General features: G+C 28.6%; 1 protein-coding gene across 1 annotated transcript; it reads right to left on the bottom strand.

Annotated features, from left to right (window-relative positions):
- Window positions 1-9,008: 9,008 nt before the first annotated feature.
- LOC136084208 (uncharacterized) lies at window positions 9,009-10,536 on the bottom strand. Its single transcript, XM_065804321.1, has 5 exons — window positions 10,224-10,536; window positions 9,984-10,101; window positions 9,653-9,730; window positions 9,449-9,547; window positions 9,009-9,174 (listed from the first exon to the last, which is right to left on the bottom strand). The coding sequence occupies exons 1-5, from the start codon at window positions 10,453-10,455 to the stop codon at window positions 9,024-9,026; spliced, it is 678 nt and encodes a 225-aa protein (XP_065660393.1). The 5' UTR covers window positions 10,456-10,536; the 3' UTR covers window positions 9,009-9,023.
- Window positions 10,537-16,284: the final 5,748 nt, after the last annotated feature.

Genomic DNA, 16,284 nt, shown 5'->3' on the forward strand with positions numbered 1-16,284 from the left:
ACTGTCAAACATCCACCAAGCGTCATGATCTGGGGGTGGCATCACAGCAAGTGGTCGGTGTGAACTGCACATCTTCGATAAAGGGGAAAAGGTCAATGCCAAAAAGTACTTGGAGGTTCTTGAAAGTAAGCTTCAAATCCACATGAAAATCTCAGGAGCAACAATTATGCAACAAGACTCAGCCCCTTGTCATACCGCAAAGATTGTCCAAAAGTGGTTTTCAGACAACAACATTGAACTTCTTTCCAATTGGCCATCAAGTTCACCTGATCTAAATGTGATAGAAAATTGTTGGCAAATTATGAAAAGGAAAGTTGCTGCATATCGTCCTACATCAGAAAAAGACCTGAAAGAGGTTTTGAAGCGTGTGTGGACGACAGAAATAACACCGGAATACTGTAGAACACTTGTTCAGAGCATGCCTGATCGCATTAATGCTGTGCTTAAAATTAAAATTATCCTGTTAATTACTGACTTTTATTCATCGTTTGAGCTAAAACTTTATTCAGTGTATTGTAAGGTTAAAATTGCATTTGATAATATGCCTGCTAGACCTTGTTGCTAGAGTAAAATGTGTATTTTCTAAAAATTTGCTGCTGGCTTTATTTCAATGGCCACTAGTGTATGTTTTTTTGAAGAGCAGGAACTGCTCTTATTACACCAAGGAGTCAAAATATTTTAACAGCGATTGCTCTATCAATTTGACTATGATATTGTCAACCATTTTGTATACCAGAATTTTTCGGTTAAAAACTTTTGTTAATTTACTATAATTTTTAAGTAACATATCAAAATAAACACTAGGCGATGGGAAAATGACTATTTTATTGATGGTTTGATCACGTTTCTTCCTAAAGTCGTTCAGCTCAGATTTTGCATATTGTCCACGGGCCAAAAATCAACAAATATACGTGTTCATTTTTCATCACTGTCATTTTGTGTGTGTTTAGTTGTTGTGTATATTAATGTAATAATTTAAGTCTTTTTTTGTTTGTTACAGACTTGAATGAAACATTTAATCAATTTCTATTTTTATACGGCAGATCAAATTGTCTTACTTACGTTTTCATATTCAGCGTCCAAGTTTTTGGTGCATCTTTTACTGTCGTTTTTCTGTAAGAACTTTGGATAGGATTAGATAAAACGGAGATAATTTTAATTTATAACAGAGTTCTAATAGAGTTAACGGTTTTGGAAATATAGATGGCGTCTTTATATATGAATAGACAGTTTTCATATTTAACGAGATTAGAAGAGTCTAAACAAAACAAATATTGACTATTAGTAGGAACCAGCAATTTTTGGTATTATGTTGCTTTAAGTTTGAATAGATAGTTTATAAGAAAAAAGATTTATCTCAAAAATAGAAAAATATAAAGTTAACTAGTAGCTATCTATTTGAAAAATAAATTTATAAAACTAACATAATTGTTTCCATTTTTTGAAGAATTGCGTCCTTAAATATAAATAAACATAAGCAAATCTAAAACTTTTCAAAGTTTATTTTTTCTGCATTAAATTATAAAGTCAAACGCAGTTACTTGAGTTATGAATTAATTGTATTAAGCTGCGAATAAATAAAAAAGGACAAACATTTAGTAATATTACTTAACATAGAGTTTAAAGTTATCTATTATATAATAGATAAAAAAGTAAAAAAGTGCCGCTATAACTGCTTTTTTTTACTAGAACAGCACGTATTTATTGTTAATGTTGTCGACGTTGTTTACTCTACAGATTTAACTTAAATTGATGCAAATTATTATTAGTGTCCTATATGGTACTAATAACACACCAATTATAGGGTATTAATAACACACCAACTAGCAATAATAAATAAACTTTTTCATTGCAAATGATATTTTATTTTTGGTATAAATTTTTGTTAACTTTAATCAGCTCAATAAATGATGTATTTTTTGGTTGAAGTGTAATAATTAAATCATGGAGTAATTCAGTTGTAACTCAAACTGAATTTGTATATGTTAAGTAAAAAAGGGTTAGGTAAGTTTGAAAAAAGGATTACATTACATAAATACAAGCAAGTGTAGTTCTAAACAGAAAAAAAACATGTCAAAATCTATACATTTCATTAAAGAAAAAATGTTTAGTAAAAATCCGTGTTTGTTATAATACATTTGAAGCTAATGTTCAAAAGCTATTAACGTAACGGGCGCAGTGAAAGTTAAGTCAACGTTCGCTCTTTGTTATTTAAGCGTTTGGAGTGAACGTTCAAGTACTTTAAACGTTTATTGAACGTTAACTGTTAGCTGCGGTTAAACAATTTTCCGTAACTTTTACGGTACGTTCATAAAACATAATTGAACGTTCACAACGTTTGTCGAACGGGCTCAAACGTTTTGTGTTAGCTGGGAAAGTTTAACATTGATGTACACTTTCAATTCATATTAAATTCTTACACTAAAAAATCAAAACGACAACAATATTTAGAATAAAATAGATTATGTTTTTGTTTAACACAGAAACATAACATGCACAAAATAGCACAAAACATATTGTAAACACAAAATAGCTAGAACTGCTCATGACCCAACACCACAATAAAAAAAAATTTGTTTAGTCTTTACCATACTATTTTTTATTTCTTATATTGTTTCGGAAAAATTGTTTAGTACTCGCTCAAACAAAATGCCAGTTATAAGTCTTTAAAACTTTGTCTAATGCACCTTTAACTTCCTGCACTTCTTGTTTGTCCATATTAATGCGTGCAGTTGGTTCATTTGGTTCACAAATACGCGTGTAAGCAAACTCTTATCCAAAAGGCAATGAAATAAATTTTCTTGAGAAGACACGGGTCTCGTTTTTTGAATGTCATTTAACTTAAATATAATATGATAGTTGTAATTGTCATATATTTATATTACAAAAGTTACCTGATGGGTCTTCATTGCAATGTTTTCCTTTTTCCACACTATTGCCTTGAATATAATTGAGGGCAAAATTACTTACTTCTTCAGTGCTAGGATTTTTGTCACCAATTTCGTCCATAAAGTTATCCAATCCCATTTTGAATTTGCAACATTGGGTAATAGACCCCTTATATGTTATGACAGCTGAATATTTTTTATTTGCAATGAATACATTCAATACATTTTTCTATTAAATAAAAAACATTAAATTTATTTATCTACATACCATAAACACAATAAATTTTTAAGGATATTTAAAAAATTGAAGCCCGGGTTTCAAGTTTTTCAATATTCTTATAAAGTGGGCATCTAAAATAAGGGGTTAATATCTGTAGTTTTGTTTAAATGCACTTACCACTTGAAAATCAAAGCATTTAACGTATGAAAATGCAAAAAAAGTGTATTTCAAAGTGATATAGAGGACATATGACGCTCATGTTTTTCACAATTCTTGTACCATAAAATAATAAATGTTGAAGAAAGCTTTTGAGTGTCTGCAAAATCCTATTTCTTGGATTTATATCTACTAGGATAAACCATAATTTAAAAATATATATCTGTAAAAAAATTAAAATAATACAACCACGATAGTTTTACAAAAGTTATTAAAATATAAAATTTATAAAGATGTATTTGTATAAAATGCTTGTATAATTTTTATAAAACTATTTTGTAAATATTGTAAATTATTATTAAAGCGTTGTGTAAATTATCTGTAAAGTATCATGTAACATTTTTTATGTAAAATATTAATTACATTTTTATGAAATTTATTCGTAAATTTGTATAAAATGGTTGCATAAAAAAAACACACATACATGCTTGTGTTTATTCAACAATAAAAAATTGGTTATCGTCAATGTTAACTTTTACACTTCCACTCATATCACAAAAAGTAGATACTGACTTGCATTCCACATTAACTGCATTCCACATAACTTAACTTAACTTGCATTCCACATAACTGAACATGTGTAACATTGTCAACTTAAGGAAAATCGAATAGGATACCAAACTTATTATGTCGAAATTGACAAGTGTTATGTTTGCCCTAACTTTTTGAATGATAAACAATACCATGTTCTAACAATTTGCCAGGATTTAGCAACTGCAATTCTTCCTCTTGACCTATGCCATTAGTTAATGCTTGAAAAAGTTAAGATTTTTTAGGATGATCTGTTGTTTTCAAAAAAAAAAAAAAACTGTTTTGAAGTCAAGAAATTTTTGCACGATCAGCTGTGGGTGAAAATGTGTTCTTTTTATTATTTTTTTATAATTACCAAGCCGAGCTCTGAAACAAAACATTAAATAATTTGTCACACTGCCATGCGTTTTCATAATATCGCTAACATTATCAAGTAGATCAACATTGCTAGTATTCATATATAAAAGAAGCAACTCAGACAATGATTTTTGATAAAAGTTAAACAGCTCACTAGTAACCAATACTTTATATAAACATACTTTACTTTTTGACAAGCGCATGCCAATTATATGCAAATTACTAGCAATTAATGCTTATTACAGAAAAAAGCTTTTAAAGTCATGGTCTCTCCAATGTATAAATGATTTAATAGTTAGTGACTTGGGCATGTTATGTGGCATTTTTTGAGCAGCAAGTGAGACTTCCAGAGCATTTACTTTTGCACCACTATCAATAAAAGTGCCTCATATTTGTTCATTATAGAAAATAAACAATGTAAAAGTTTTTTTGAACAATATTCGTAAAACTGATGTAAAACATCAATATGCATTACATTTGGCACTTTAATAAATGAAATTTCAGTAAAAATATTCAAGACTTTTATTTCCAATACAGACACTTTTGATTTTTCTGCTAATCTAGCATATTTGGCGTACATTTCAGATGTTTTAAGACTATGTTTTGTGTTTGAATGTGAATAAATTCTTTCTAAACTGTTTTTTTGTTTCAATTGTTTTACCAGAATGTCCACAATAATGACATCCAAATTCACTATTATATTGCTTGTGATTAATAACTGAAGCCACCGTAAAACAAACCAACCATATGAATAATAAGTTGGATATTGAATAATAAGTTGTTAATTTCAAGGGATATTTCAAACAGTTTTCCTTTAACGCACTCCTAAAATATGTTTATTCACTAAGCCTAAGCCTAATTTTTATTTATTTGTCGTTATGTACTAAGCTTAATTTTTCTTTATTTGTTGTTTATTATCATTATTTATAGTGGCAGAATTTTTTCACTGTTCCACATCTTAAACAGTGAAAGAATTCTATCACTATAAGAAAATCAACTATAATTTTAATATAAAAAGTAACAATTAATAATTGATTTGCCTTCAAATAAGCATGCCAATTAGGTTTTAATGATGACAACAATAAACCAAGAAGTAACGCATTTTCACTTAGGTACCGTTTATAAGACGGTAAATGCAAAATAATCGCATGAAATGGCCACATTGTAGTCTTCTTTTTTTGTGTATGGTTCTCCACCATTAGTTGACATCAATAAATGAATATGTAAAACATTTTTAAATTTCATATTCTCAGCAAAATTTTGTTTTGAAATAAAATCAATCTTTCGTTTATCAAATATAATTTCCATTTGATAAGATATAATTGCTTTCAAATTTTGAGAAAAAACAAGTTTCATTTGGCCTATAACATCCAATATAAATATATGTGATGAACAATGAAGGTTTATTTTACATGTATCAACTAAAGCTATGCAGCAATTGTGACCATTATATGTATGGATTGGTTTAGTATGTGAGAACAAATTTTTTTTTAACAAATCTACGAACTATTTTAAGAAATGACGGTATTTTATAAACTTCAAAATCTATAAACAAAAAATTGAAAATTAAAACTTTAAAAATATAACTTTTGAAGTTTTATCAACCAACCTAGGCCCCAGCCACAAGTTGAAATTAAAAAAAGACTAGACCGTAATATAGAATATTCCTAATTAAAAAACTTTCTATTGTGACAATTTTATCAGACTTTTTTGACAAATTATTGGCAATGTGCACCATTTCTGGTGGTGACTAGAGTTAAATTGCCAGAGGAATTTTTTTTGTAGCGTATTACTTAGTATGACAGGCTCACAGATTAAACTGAAAAGACTGATAGCATGCATTTTTAATGTAAATTGAGAGTTTTAAAATAAGGCCATGGTTAGGCTGCGCGTCGTGCAGCCCGTGCAGCCAATACTAGAAAATTGACTAAACCCATTCGTAGAACCATTGCAATAATTAGGAAGAGAGAGTGTTAATTTTAAGACTTTTCAGACATCTTTAAGTATAGATCCTTTCTATGTTTAGAGACTTTAAATAAATTTAAATATTTTTTTAAAATTTTTTGTTTATTTGATGTTGTTAAATTATGTCATTATTAATTGATGCCATTTTATTGTTGGTGTTTTAATAAAAAAAATTTTATTAGCTTATAAATTTTTTTATTTTAATGGTGTATTGGAATAAATTAAATAAATTTTGGCGTTGTTAGTATATATCATGTGAAAAAAATATGGAATGCACCCTGGTTCAGGTTTCCAGTCGCGCTTTTGTGATAAAGATAATAAATAAGTCTTTTTTTTTGTAATTTTTTAAAATTACGCCGATACGCTAAAAAAAAATTTCTAAATAAAATTTAATACGCCAAAAAATTACATGACCATTTTTAGGGTCTGAGAACGCTAAAGTAATCCTCTTCTTCTTGGTATTCAATAGATAAATATACAAAATATTTTTCATTTAACTTTATTCAGTCTATAAACTTGACCAGTACGTTACCTATCGCAGAAAATTTTTGTATTAAAAATTACTAAACTTGAAGATGTCTGAGTTTGAAAATATTTTATATAAGGGTCAAGATAATTTGTAATTTTATTAGCTTGGCGATATTCATTTACAAGTATATTGTACAATATAGGCTACAACTTACATACCAGCAAAGTCTTTAAAAAACGATCAATTGCAATTTCAGTCAATGAATTGCTAATCATTAAATACAATAAAGTTAAAAACATAAGCGCTTTGTTAGAAAGTGAATCAAATAAATATTTTTCAAATTAATTACAAAAAAAGCAAACAAACTGAAACATGGAAGTAATAAATCTTCTTCTGGCGCAGATACAAAAATTTTTTCTGTTTCTTGGGTAAATCTACCTTTGTTAATATTTTCAGCTATATTGCTACCATCGGACTAAGAACTACTTTTAATAATGTCCTAGGTGTACCCAGCCAACCACTATGTATGGGTCCCATAAGGGACCCACCTGGGCGAGCATAAGGGACCCATATGGGTATCCCTAAGGGATCCCGGCGGGATTTGACACAGGGCCCCATCTGGGAACCATAAGGGTTGCCCGCTGCAATGCCCATAAGGGTCCCATATATTCACTGTTCTTTTGCCCTTATGGTTCCCATATAGGCTATCTGGGATTTCATACGGTTGCTTTCTGGTATGCCCATATGGGCCCCATATATGTACAATTATTTCGCCCATACGAATCCTATATAGGCTATCTGGGATATCTTAGGGTTGCCCATGATGGTCCCATAAGTTTTCTGATTTATTTGTCTCTACTTAGTAGTGCGCCTGTACGTAATCATAAAAGTTATAAAACTCTATACTTTTTATCGTTTATTAACATAAACAACTGGCAAATGGATGTAGGTAAAATGCGTATATTAAAATTATTGATTACCCAATTTAGGTGGATATTTAAAAGACTTTATAAGAAAAAGGAGTTTTTACATAAAATACTACCGATTTTGGTGATATTTTTTCATCATTTAAAAAATAAAGAGTAAACAAAAGCAATTCTTGAAAGACGTCGGAAGATGTTTTTTGTGTCCATTAATCTGAACTGGGAGTCGTCATTGTAGCTTTCGTAATTGTATATCGGCGACCGTCAATACCACGATCTCTTGCGTTTGAAAACCATTTTGATAATTCTATTTCAATATCTTTATTATTATATTGATTTGTATTTGGGTTTAGTTTCACAGCACCTATAATTGCAATAAAACTACACTGTATTAAAAGTAATAAATAATATTAACTAGAGACATGCTGCATAATTTATACTACTTACTCAAAAAAATTTGACTAAGCAATAGTGCTTTAAACGATTTCTTTCCTTTCTGCCCTGTCAAATTGAATTGGCGAGCAAGCTGACCATCGAGTAGAACTGGCATCGCTCTCATGACGAAATTTCGTAGATCCTCGCCACCAATGTCTGATATATGTTTTGCCTAAAATAAATGACATGCAATGAAAAGACATAATCGTCTTTCTTAATCATGTAAATTCACGTTTGATCACACTTCCTTTAAACAAGTCACACTCACTCAAACACAGCAACATATTTAATCGAAAAAGTTTGATATAACGTTAAATATAGACATTTTAAGACACAATTTAAGTAAAGTTTAATAATTTAATATCTTATAGTATGTGATGCGACTCAGGAAGCAGAATTATTATTTTTTAAATGATATAATTACTCCACCATCAGATTTCAACCAACCCTTAATAGCTTTTATAATGATATCATGGCATCAAATCCGAAATTATTTTACGCAACTAAGCCTTTCTAAACTTGAGTTTTGGATTTGTAAATATCGAGTTGAATTTATAAATAATTTTAAACTTACAAGAATTTTTTTTTTCTCAACGCAAAACAACTTTTCCTCTGTTTCAACTTCTGCTATAGTGGTCAGTGGCAACTTTATATCTTCAGGCAAATCAAAAATTAATTCTTCAGTAGCTAGCACTTTTTGCTTAATAGAATGCAATAGTGATGTATGCAACTTTAGAGTTTTTTTAATCTCCTCAACATTGCTAACCAAAGTTGCTATTAAATTAAATACTGTTAGCAGGTTAGCAGTTTGACTTAAACTGGATCCTAAATAAAAAAATTATTACAGACTTTAACCGCGTAATAACACAGTTAATGATATGTAATTTTACAAATCTGTAACCGTTATCGTGAGATTTAACAATGTAGCACTCAGAGCAAAAAAAAAGTTTAAATAATTTTCAAAACATTTGTATATAGCCCATTCAAGAAATGGCTCATATTAAAAATATTAACAATATTTAACTAAGAAGTTGAGTTGTTACTATTGGGAATTTACCTGCATTAGTAGAACTTAACATCGACAATGATGTTGCCCTTTCAGCAGTTGAAGCAATAGGATGTGAAAATTGTTCACTATTCCATATGTTAAAGTCATTTGAATGTTCATCACTAATCGAAATGGTAATAAAAGCTAATTATATAATACATATATATAATAAATTTTTTCTAGTTATCAGCATATCACTTTTTTATTTATTTAATAAATACTTGATAATTTTTTTTAACATGAGCTACTAAAAAAAACAGTAATCATTTTGAAGATTGAATCCTTTAAGTTTATTTTACAGTGTAACATGCACGACTCCATATTTGCTTTTTATAAAACATTATATTAAATTATATATAAATAAATCCTGTTGTATATGCAAATAATGAAACTCACTGTTGCAACTGATCGTCAACTCTCGATTTGCTGCTTGATGGGAGTTTGCAGGGTGGCTGTGGCTTTGGAACAAGAGCAGAACTTACCAACATCTTCTTTCTTTTAAAATACAAAAGTAGTCATGTATAATGTTAGTGTCCACAGGTTCAATAAACATAAAATAAATTTCTATAAAAAACAAAGCAATTTTGTAAAAGAAATTACTTTGGTTCTACACTACACAATTGATCATTTTCAGATTCCTCGTTTTCTGTTTCTCGGTCATAACTGATCTTTGTCACTCTACATCAATATAAAAGTGACAAAAATTTAAGAGACTAGTATTTTATTTTGTAAAGTAATTGTCTACATATTTAAATAAAGAAATATTATAATATTATTATACAAATATTATAGCCACATATACATATTTGACTATAATGCATTATATAATATTTCTATAAAACATATTGGACTACTTGATACATACTTGATAATACATATATATAATAAAAAAAAAATAATTAGAAAAACAAAAACATTAATAAATGCCTACCGTCTTTTTTTGTTTTTCTTGAAAGTACCTGAACTTTCTTCTATCTCTTCAAATGCATTTTCTAAACTAGATGTGTCTTCTGCCATTTTCGCTTTTTGACGAGCATTGTTCAAACTGTCTAAAAATTTGTTTCAAAATAAAAACTGGCAATAAAAAGGTCATACATAAATGTAAATAAATGAAGAAAATAACCAATATGTAAAGTTATGCAAATTTATGCAATATGCAAAATTCATTTACCAGCTAATCCCAGCACCCTTGCCTTGTAGATTGGCCAATTTATCTCTGCATCATGGCTGTTATTTTTTGATTTAGAAATAGTGTTGGGATTTTTAAATGGTGGCCAATAGCACTTCACTGATGTTTGATTTGTAATCAGCAACTGGATATTATTAGCATCCACTCCCTCAAGCCATTTCAACGGAACATAATCTGTTTCGCAAGTGTTTTCAAAAGCAACAATTGCAAACATATTTTAACTAAATAAATGCTTTATAAGTTTTGAAATGTTTTAAAACTTTTAATTACAGTAATTATGTATTTTTTATTAAATACTAAATTTTATAATAATAGTTTTTAAAAGTAAACGTTTTATTAATAACTACTTTAAAATAAGATTTTTTAAAAATACTTTGAATTATTAAAAAAAAAAGCAGATAACAGATAATAGCAAATAGCAAATGATTATTATTAAATACTAAATAAATATAAAACTGTTTAAATTAATACATAATACATTTGTTATTTTAAACCAAGATTTTATTCATAATATTAACTTTAGTAAAAGTGCATTTGAGGGATTACAACAAAACCATTTTTATGTGGCAGCAGAAAATATTTAGTTCTTAGTTTTCTCAAAGAATAAACTTTTACAAGGTATGAAAGTTTATCAACATAGAAAATAGACAGTAAAGATGAGTCAAGCGGATCTGTAAAAAATGGCTCCTTACGATCAAACTCTAGATAAACACCAAAAGCCTCAGAATCATTTGAATCATTTACGGCAAGAATATTTTTAACTAAACAAATTTTGTTGTCTATAGCAAAGCAGTTGTTTCCATTTTCATTACTAACTAGAAACTTAGAACCAAAATATTGCTTAAATTGGGAGAGGTGACGTAACGGCAATGGAACTGGACCATAGAAATGTTGTTTTTTAAATTTAGAAGTGAAATCAGCAACATTTGTTTTAGAGTATTGTAAGTGGCCCTCTGACAATCTACATATAATTTGTGTAACAGGGGACTGTGGACTACGGATTAACTTCTTAAGTCTTCCTAAATAACTTTCAAAAGGAAACGAAGATACATTGTCTAGCACTCCAAATCTTCGAACATCATCTGGCAAGTGTATTAGTGAATGGACATTATATACACACTGGTCATTTCCATATAACATGCAAAAATTTGACACAAAATACTTTAACAGTTTTTCAGAATAATCTACATAGATGTTACATAAAGATGGGCTAGTAAGTATTCTAATAGCTACTGACAGACACAGAAAGTTAACATACAATTCTTTAGGCAAAATGCCTTTTAGAACAACAACACCAGAATATAATAGAAATTGCCTTAGTTCTGTAGCCTTCCAATGTTTATACTCAGAGAGTGATCTAGGCTTTCGTGCAAATTCTCGAGGAGTATAAGATTTAATTGCAACAAGTTTATCAGATATCAAATCTATTGCTGCCCTTGATAATCTATGAACCAACAAGCCACGTATCCATTGATTTATAAGTCTTCGAACAACTCCTAAACACACTAGATGCATATAATCTAGAGGAAATCCACTAACCAAACCAATATTTAAATTTTCTAAAGGAGATAACAAGGTTCTATGATGATCAGGGTCTTTTTTATTTCGGAAATTACTGTCAGTTCGTAAAACAGCAAATAGATTAGGCATTACAACTTTCCCAAGCCAAACTCCAGTTTGTACACACCTTTCACAGAAATTATAACCGTTGTGTAGTTTGATGCACTTTATAAAAGATCGTGCTGGTGCATCACAAATAACTGCTTTTAATTTGATAGAGTAACATTTGTCATTTTTTTTAAACCCTGTATTCTCTAGCATAATCATTTCTGAAACTAAATCTTCCATATAATCATCAAGGGAAGTTGGTTTGCTTTTACCAAAATATACCGCAATCGGAAATGGACACCACCCAGAATTTGGAACCAAGCAAAGTATAGGCCACAAACTATTTGTTGAACTTTTAAAAATTGGCAGACCATCTATATTAATATGCAAATCTAATTGATTTATATCATTATTGAGAGGATACTTTTCAGTAAAAATAGAAAGCCAATACTGCAGGCTAAAATAGAAATATTCCCCACCAGCAACATTTCGAATGTTAACATTTCTAGGAGTACTAAGCAACGATCTTGCATCTTTTGGCAAATCAGGATGTAGCTTATTCAAAAAACCAAGCAAATCGCAACATGCTGTCTGGGAAATGTTAAATTTTACTGCCCAAGAAACCAACTTATCTTTTAAAGTTTCACTTTCACTGAGTTCTTCAGTGAAGTCATTATTCTCCCCATCACTCTCATCATCATCACTATAATCGTCATTTCGAGAAGCCCATTCTGGAAAGTCATTATATTCTTCAGTGTTATATAAATCATCAAGCTGACTATTAAGGTTATTATTAATACCTGTCACATCAGATATTTGCAAATTACTTGGATCACTTGAACTTGACACTTTTACCATATTTATTGGCAAGTTATCAGTATTCGCTTGAGAAACATGTGAGGTTGATACAGGTGAGTTAGGAATATTCACACATGCATTACTCAATATTTCTGAAACCGCAGCAGCTATCTTTCGGTAATGTGTACGTTTTAAATAAAAATGACTCATTCCATTCCAAATAAAAAATATATATACAAATATTGTACTTTGGATTTAAATTCCTAAATGAAATAAATTATAGTTAAATACACAGTAAGGTAAATCAAACTTTCAACATTTTTTAATATTTTTAATGGCACCACTATATGTGAATAATAAATTATATTTTATATAATAAAATAATATAATAAAATAATATAATTAAATAAATAATCATAACTTATTATTCACATATAGTGGCACCATAAAAAAAATTTTAAAATGTTGAAAGTTTGAGATTTCAATAATTTAAAAAGTATAAGGGGTCATCCATAAATGATGTCAGTGTTTTGCTCAATTTTTCGACTCCCCCTCCCCCTTTGTCAAACTCAATTTTTGGCCAAAATGTTATAAATGATGTCAATTTTTGTGTACTAACCCCCCCCCCTTAAAAAAAAAGTAAAAATGCTTAAAAACCATTGATTTTTTTTCTGACTAAATGGGTTGTTGAAGTGATCTTTGATTGAAACAATAGTGAATGTTCTCCGCAATCTAAAAGAATATCGTACTCTAGAGGTATGTTGAGGTACGTTGCGTCAACTTTATTTTCATCTAACCATTCAGCAGTTTCCGAACTCTTTTGCAAAGCGATGACTGCCAAATGTTATGTCTGACGCTAGGCAGCGATACAAACTGTTTGGATTCTTTTGATTGGAGGGAGTGTTAAAGCAGAAGAATAGATAGAAACGTGCTTTTTCAACATAGCTTGAGAGGCAAAGTAGATATTGCACTTTTTACAGATTCTATGAGCTAGCCTAGACTGAATTGATGGACAAAACCGTCATACGGAAGAATCGGAAAGCCTTTGGCAGTACGGGGTTAGGGTTACCACTTGACTCAAATGGTAATATATTGATAAAACGATAGTAATTTTTATTATATGTTAGTAGTTGTAATTTATTTAATGTCTCTGGGAAACTTATTATATTAATTTATAATATTATATTATAAATAATTTAATAAAATATAATATCAAATTCCCGGCATTTAATATTAGTTTCCCTACACACGAAACATCATTTCTATACCATTTAGTAGATATAAATACCTTTAAAATCTGCTCATTAAAACTAAAAAAAACAATTTTAAATTGACATCATTTTGGTCTCAACACCCCCTTTATTGTTAAACTTTTCAGCACTCCCCCCCCCCCCATTATTTACTGACATCATTTTATAGATGACCCCTAACCCACCCTTGCTTTATAAATCAAATATTTTAACTTTTCAAAATGTGCAATCCCGCTTAGGTAAAAAAATAAATTAAAAAAACTCTTAAAGGGATTTCCCATAACTTGTAAGTTTTCTTTGTTTCCTGTAAGTTTTCCCTCGTTCAACTTGTAAGTTATGGGAAATCCCTTTAAGATTTTTTTTTTAATTAATTTTTTTACCTAGCAGAATTGCACATTTTGAAAAGGTAAAATTGTTTATTTATAAAGCAAGGGCGTGTTATACTTTTTAAATTATTGAATTCTCAAACTGTGTAAATTAAAAAATACATATTTACTACATATTAAAATGTATACATACTATAATATGATTATAATATGATATTAAATATATATTAAAAATATATATATTTACTACATATTAATATGTATAAATATTACTGTGTATACATTAAACTGTGTAAATTTAAAAAAATTTATTTACTACATATTAATATTATTATGTAGTAAATATATATATTTTAATTTACAGAGTTTGAGAATTCAATAATTTAAAAAGTATAACTCACCCTTGCTTTATAACTAAACAATTTTACCTTTTCAAAATGTTTTTAAATTTTTTTTAAAAGCATTTACGTTTCATAATATATTATGAAACAAAAATATATATTTGCTATAGTAACTATATTTTTGGTTTCATAATATATTATGAAACGTGAATGCTTTTTAAAAAAATATCTTAGCGAGGCTAAAGGTGTTAAACGATTAAGTAAAATTGTTCAAACATAATAACGAAAATTTAAAAGAATTATAACACTTTCATTGTCTGATGAACAAATTTTACTAAATAATAGAAATTTCATAATAATTTTAAAATTAGTGACTTATTTTAAGAGATTTCAATGTAATTTTTTTATAAAGCAACATAAAATATTTAGTGCTAAATTTTCTCCACGAAGAAATTTTGCAAGAAATAAAAGTTTTAAAGACGAATTAACATTAAAGACGAATCAACTTTAAGAAGGCATGTTTTACAGACTTATTTGATTCATCATTAGTATATAAATAGTATTTAAAAAACAAATAATATTCAAAACCAGCACATATTTGGTTTATGTAGATTAATTTTTTGGTATCAACAGTTTCCAGTATGATAAATAAATAGACCAACTTTATCATGACACAAGCTGTGTTTTAAATTATTGTTAATAATAACAATATTAAATTGCATTGAGACTTTACAATTTTCAGCAAAACAAAACAAAAACTAAAATATAATATATAATTATTATATATATATAAATTTATATTATTATAGTGTAATAATATATATTTGTTACCAAATATAATATATAATTGATGTCATTATTTTCCATTTTTTAATAAATATTTTATGATAACTAAACCAAAAATATATTTTTAGAAAAATATTAAAAAAATGTAAAAGAAAAGAATTCATGCAATCATCAATAATAAACATAAGCAATTTATGAATATGATAATTTTAAACAAAATACAGCAAAAGAAATAATACGTATTGCAAAGAGGTAAGCGTTAAACCATTTTGATAAATCTGCCTCGATATCAATTTTAACATTTATTTCCCATACGGGTCCCAGACAGATCCCGCGAAAAATACCCTTATGTATCCCATACCAGATTACCGGACAAATCCCATACGGTACCCATATCGGTTGGTTGGCTGGGTAGAATGTAAAATTCTTCTCTTGCACTTTATATTACAAACTTTTGTTTCATTGCGAAAACAAAATTATTAACAAAATTTTAACAAATTCTTCCACCAGACAGCTTTGCTCCGCGCATCTACACCAACGCCAGTTTGTACATGCGCCGAATTGGTTAGAATTTAAAAGATTCAAATTGATTTGCAATTAACACGATAATTGATTTATTGATTTTTAATCAATTGTTAAATCATTGAATAAAGACCAAAGTAAAATGTTTTAACGTCCAGTATTATTCTGCGAGTTCTGCCTAAACTGATTTCTTTGGTTTAATCCGATCGGAAGTATCTTTTACTGTCAAAAAGTAGCGTTAAAAGATCAATTTTATATCAATTAAAAATCAATTAAAATCATTTAAAATTGTTAAAACCATTTAAAAATAATTCTAGATTAACTTGCCAATTGAAAATAATCCTAGAATGACTTGCGGTTTACTGCAATTTAATATGGAACTATTTTTAAATAATTTAGCAACTTGTTGCCA

The sequence above is a fragment of the Hydra vulgaris genome, chromosome 08, assembly GCF_038396675.1.
Source record: "Hydra vulgaris chromosome 08, alternate assembly HydraT2T_AEP".
Classification (NCBI taxonomy): domain Eukaryota; kingdom Metazoa; phylum Cnidaria; class Hydrozoa; order Anthoathecata; family Hydridae; genus Hydra; species Hydra vulgaris.

Bases quoted from the DNA above. Each gene is read 5' to 3' on its own strand.
- LOC136084208 (XM_065804321.1), bottom strand. From the start codon at position 10,455: ATGTTTGCAATTGTTGCTTTTGAAAACACTTGCGAAACAGATTATGTT. The intron at 9,731-9,983 runs GTAGGCATTTAT...ATATTGATGTAG, and splicing joins AAGAAAAACAAAAAAAGACG to AGTGACAAAGATCAGTTATG. The intron at 9,548-9,652 runs GTAATTTCTTTT...GTATTTTAAAAG, and splicing joins TTGTGTAGTGTAGAACCAAA to AAAGAAGATGTTGGTAAGTT.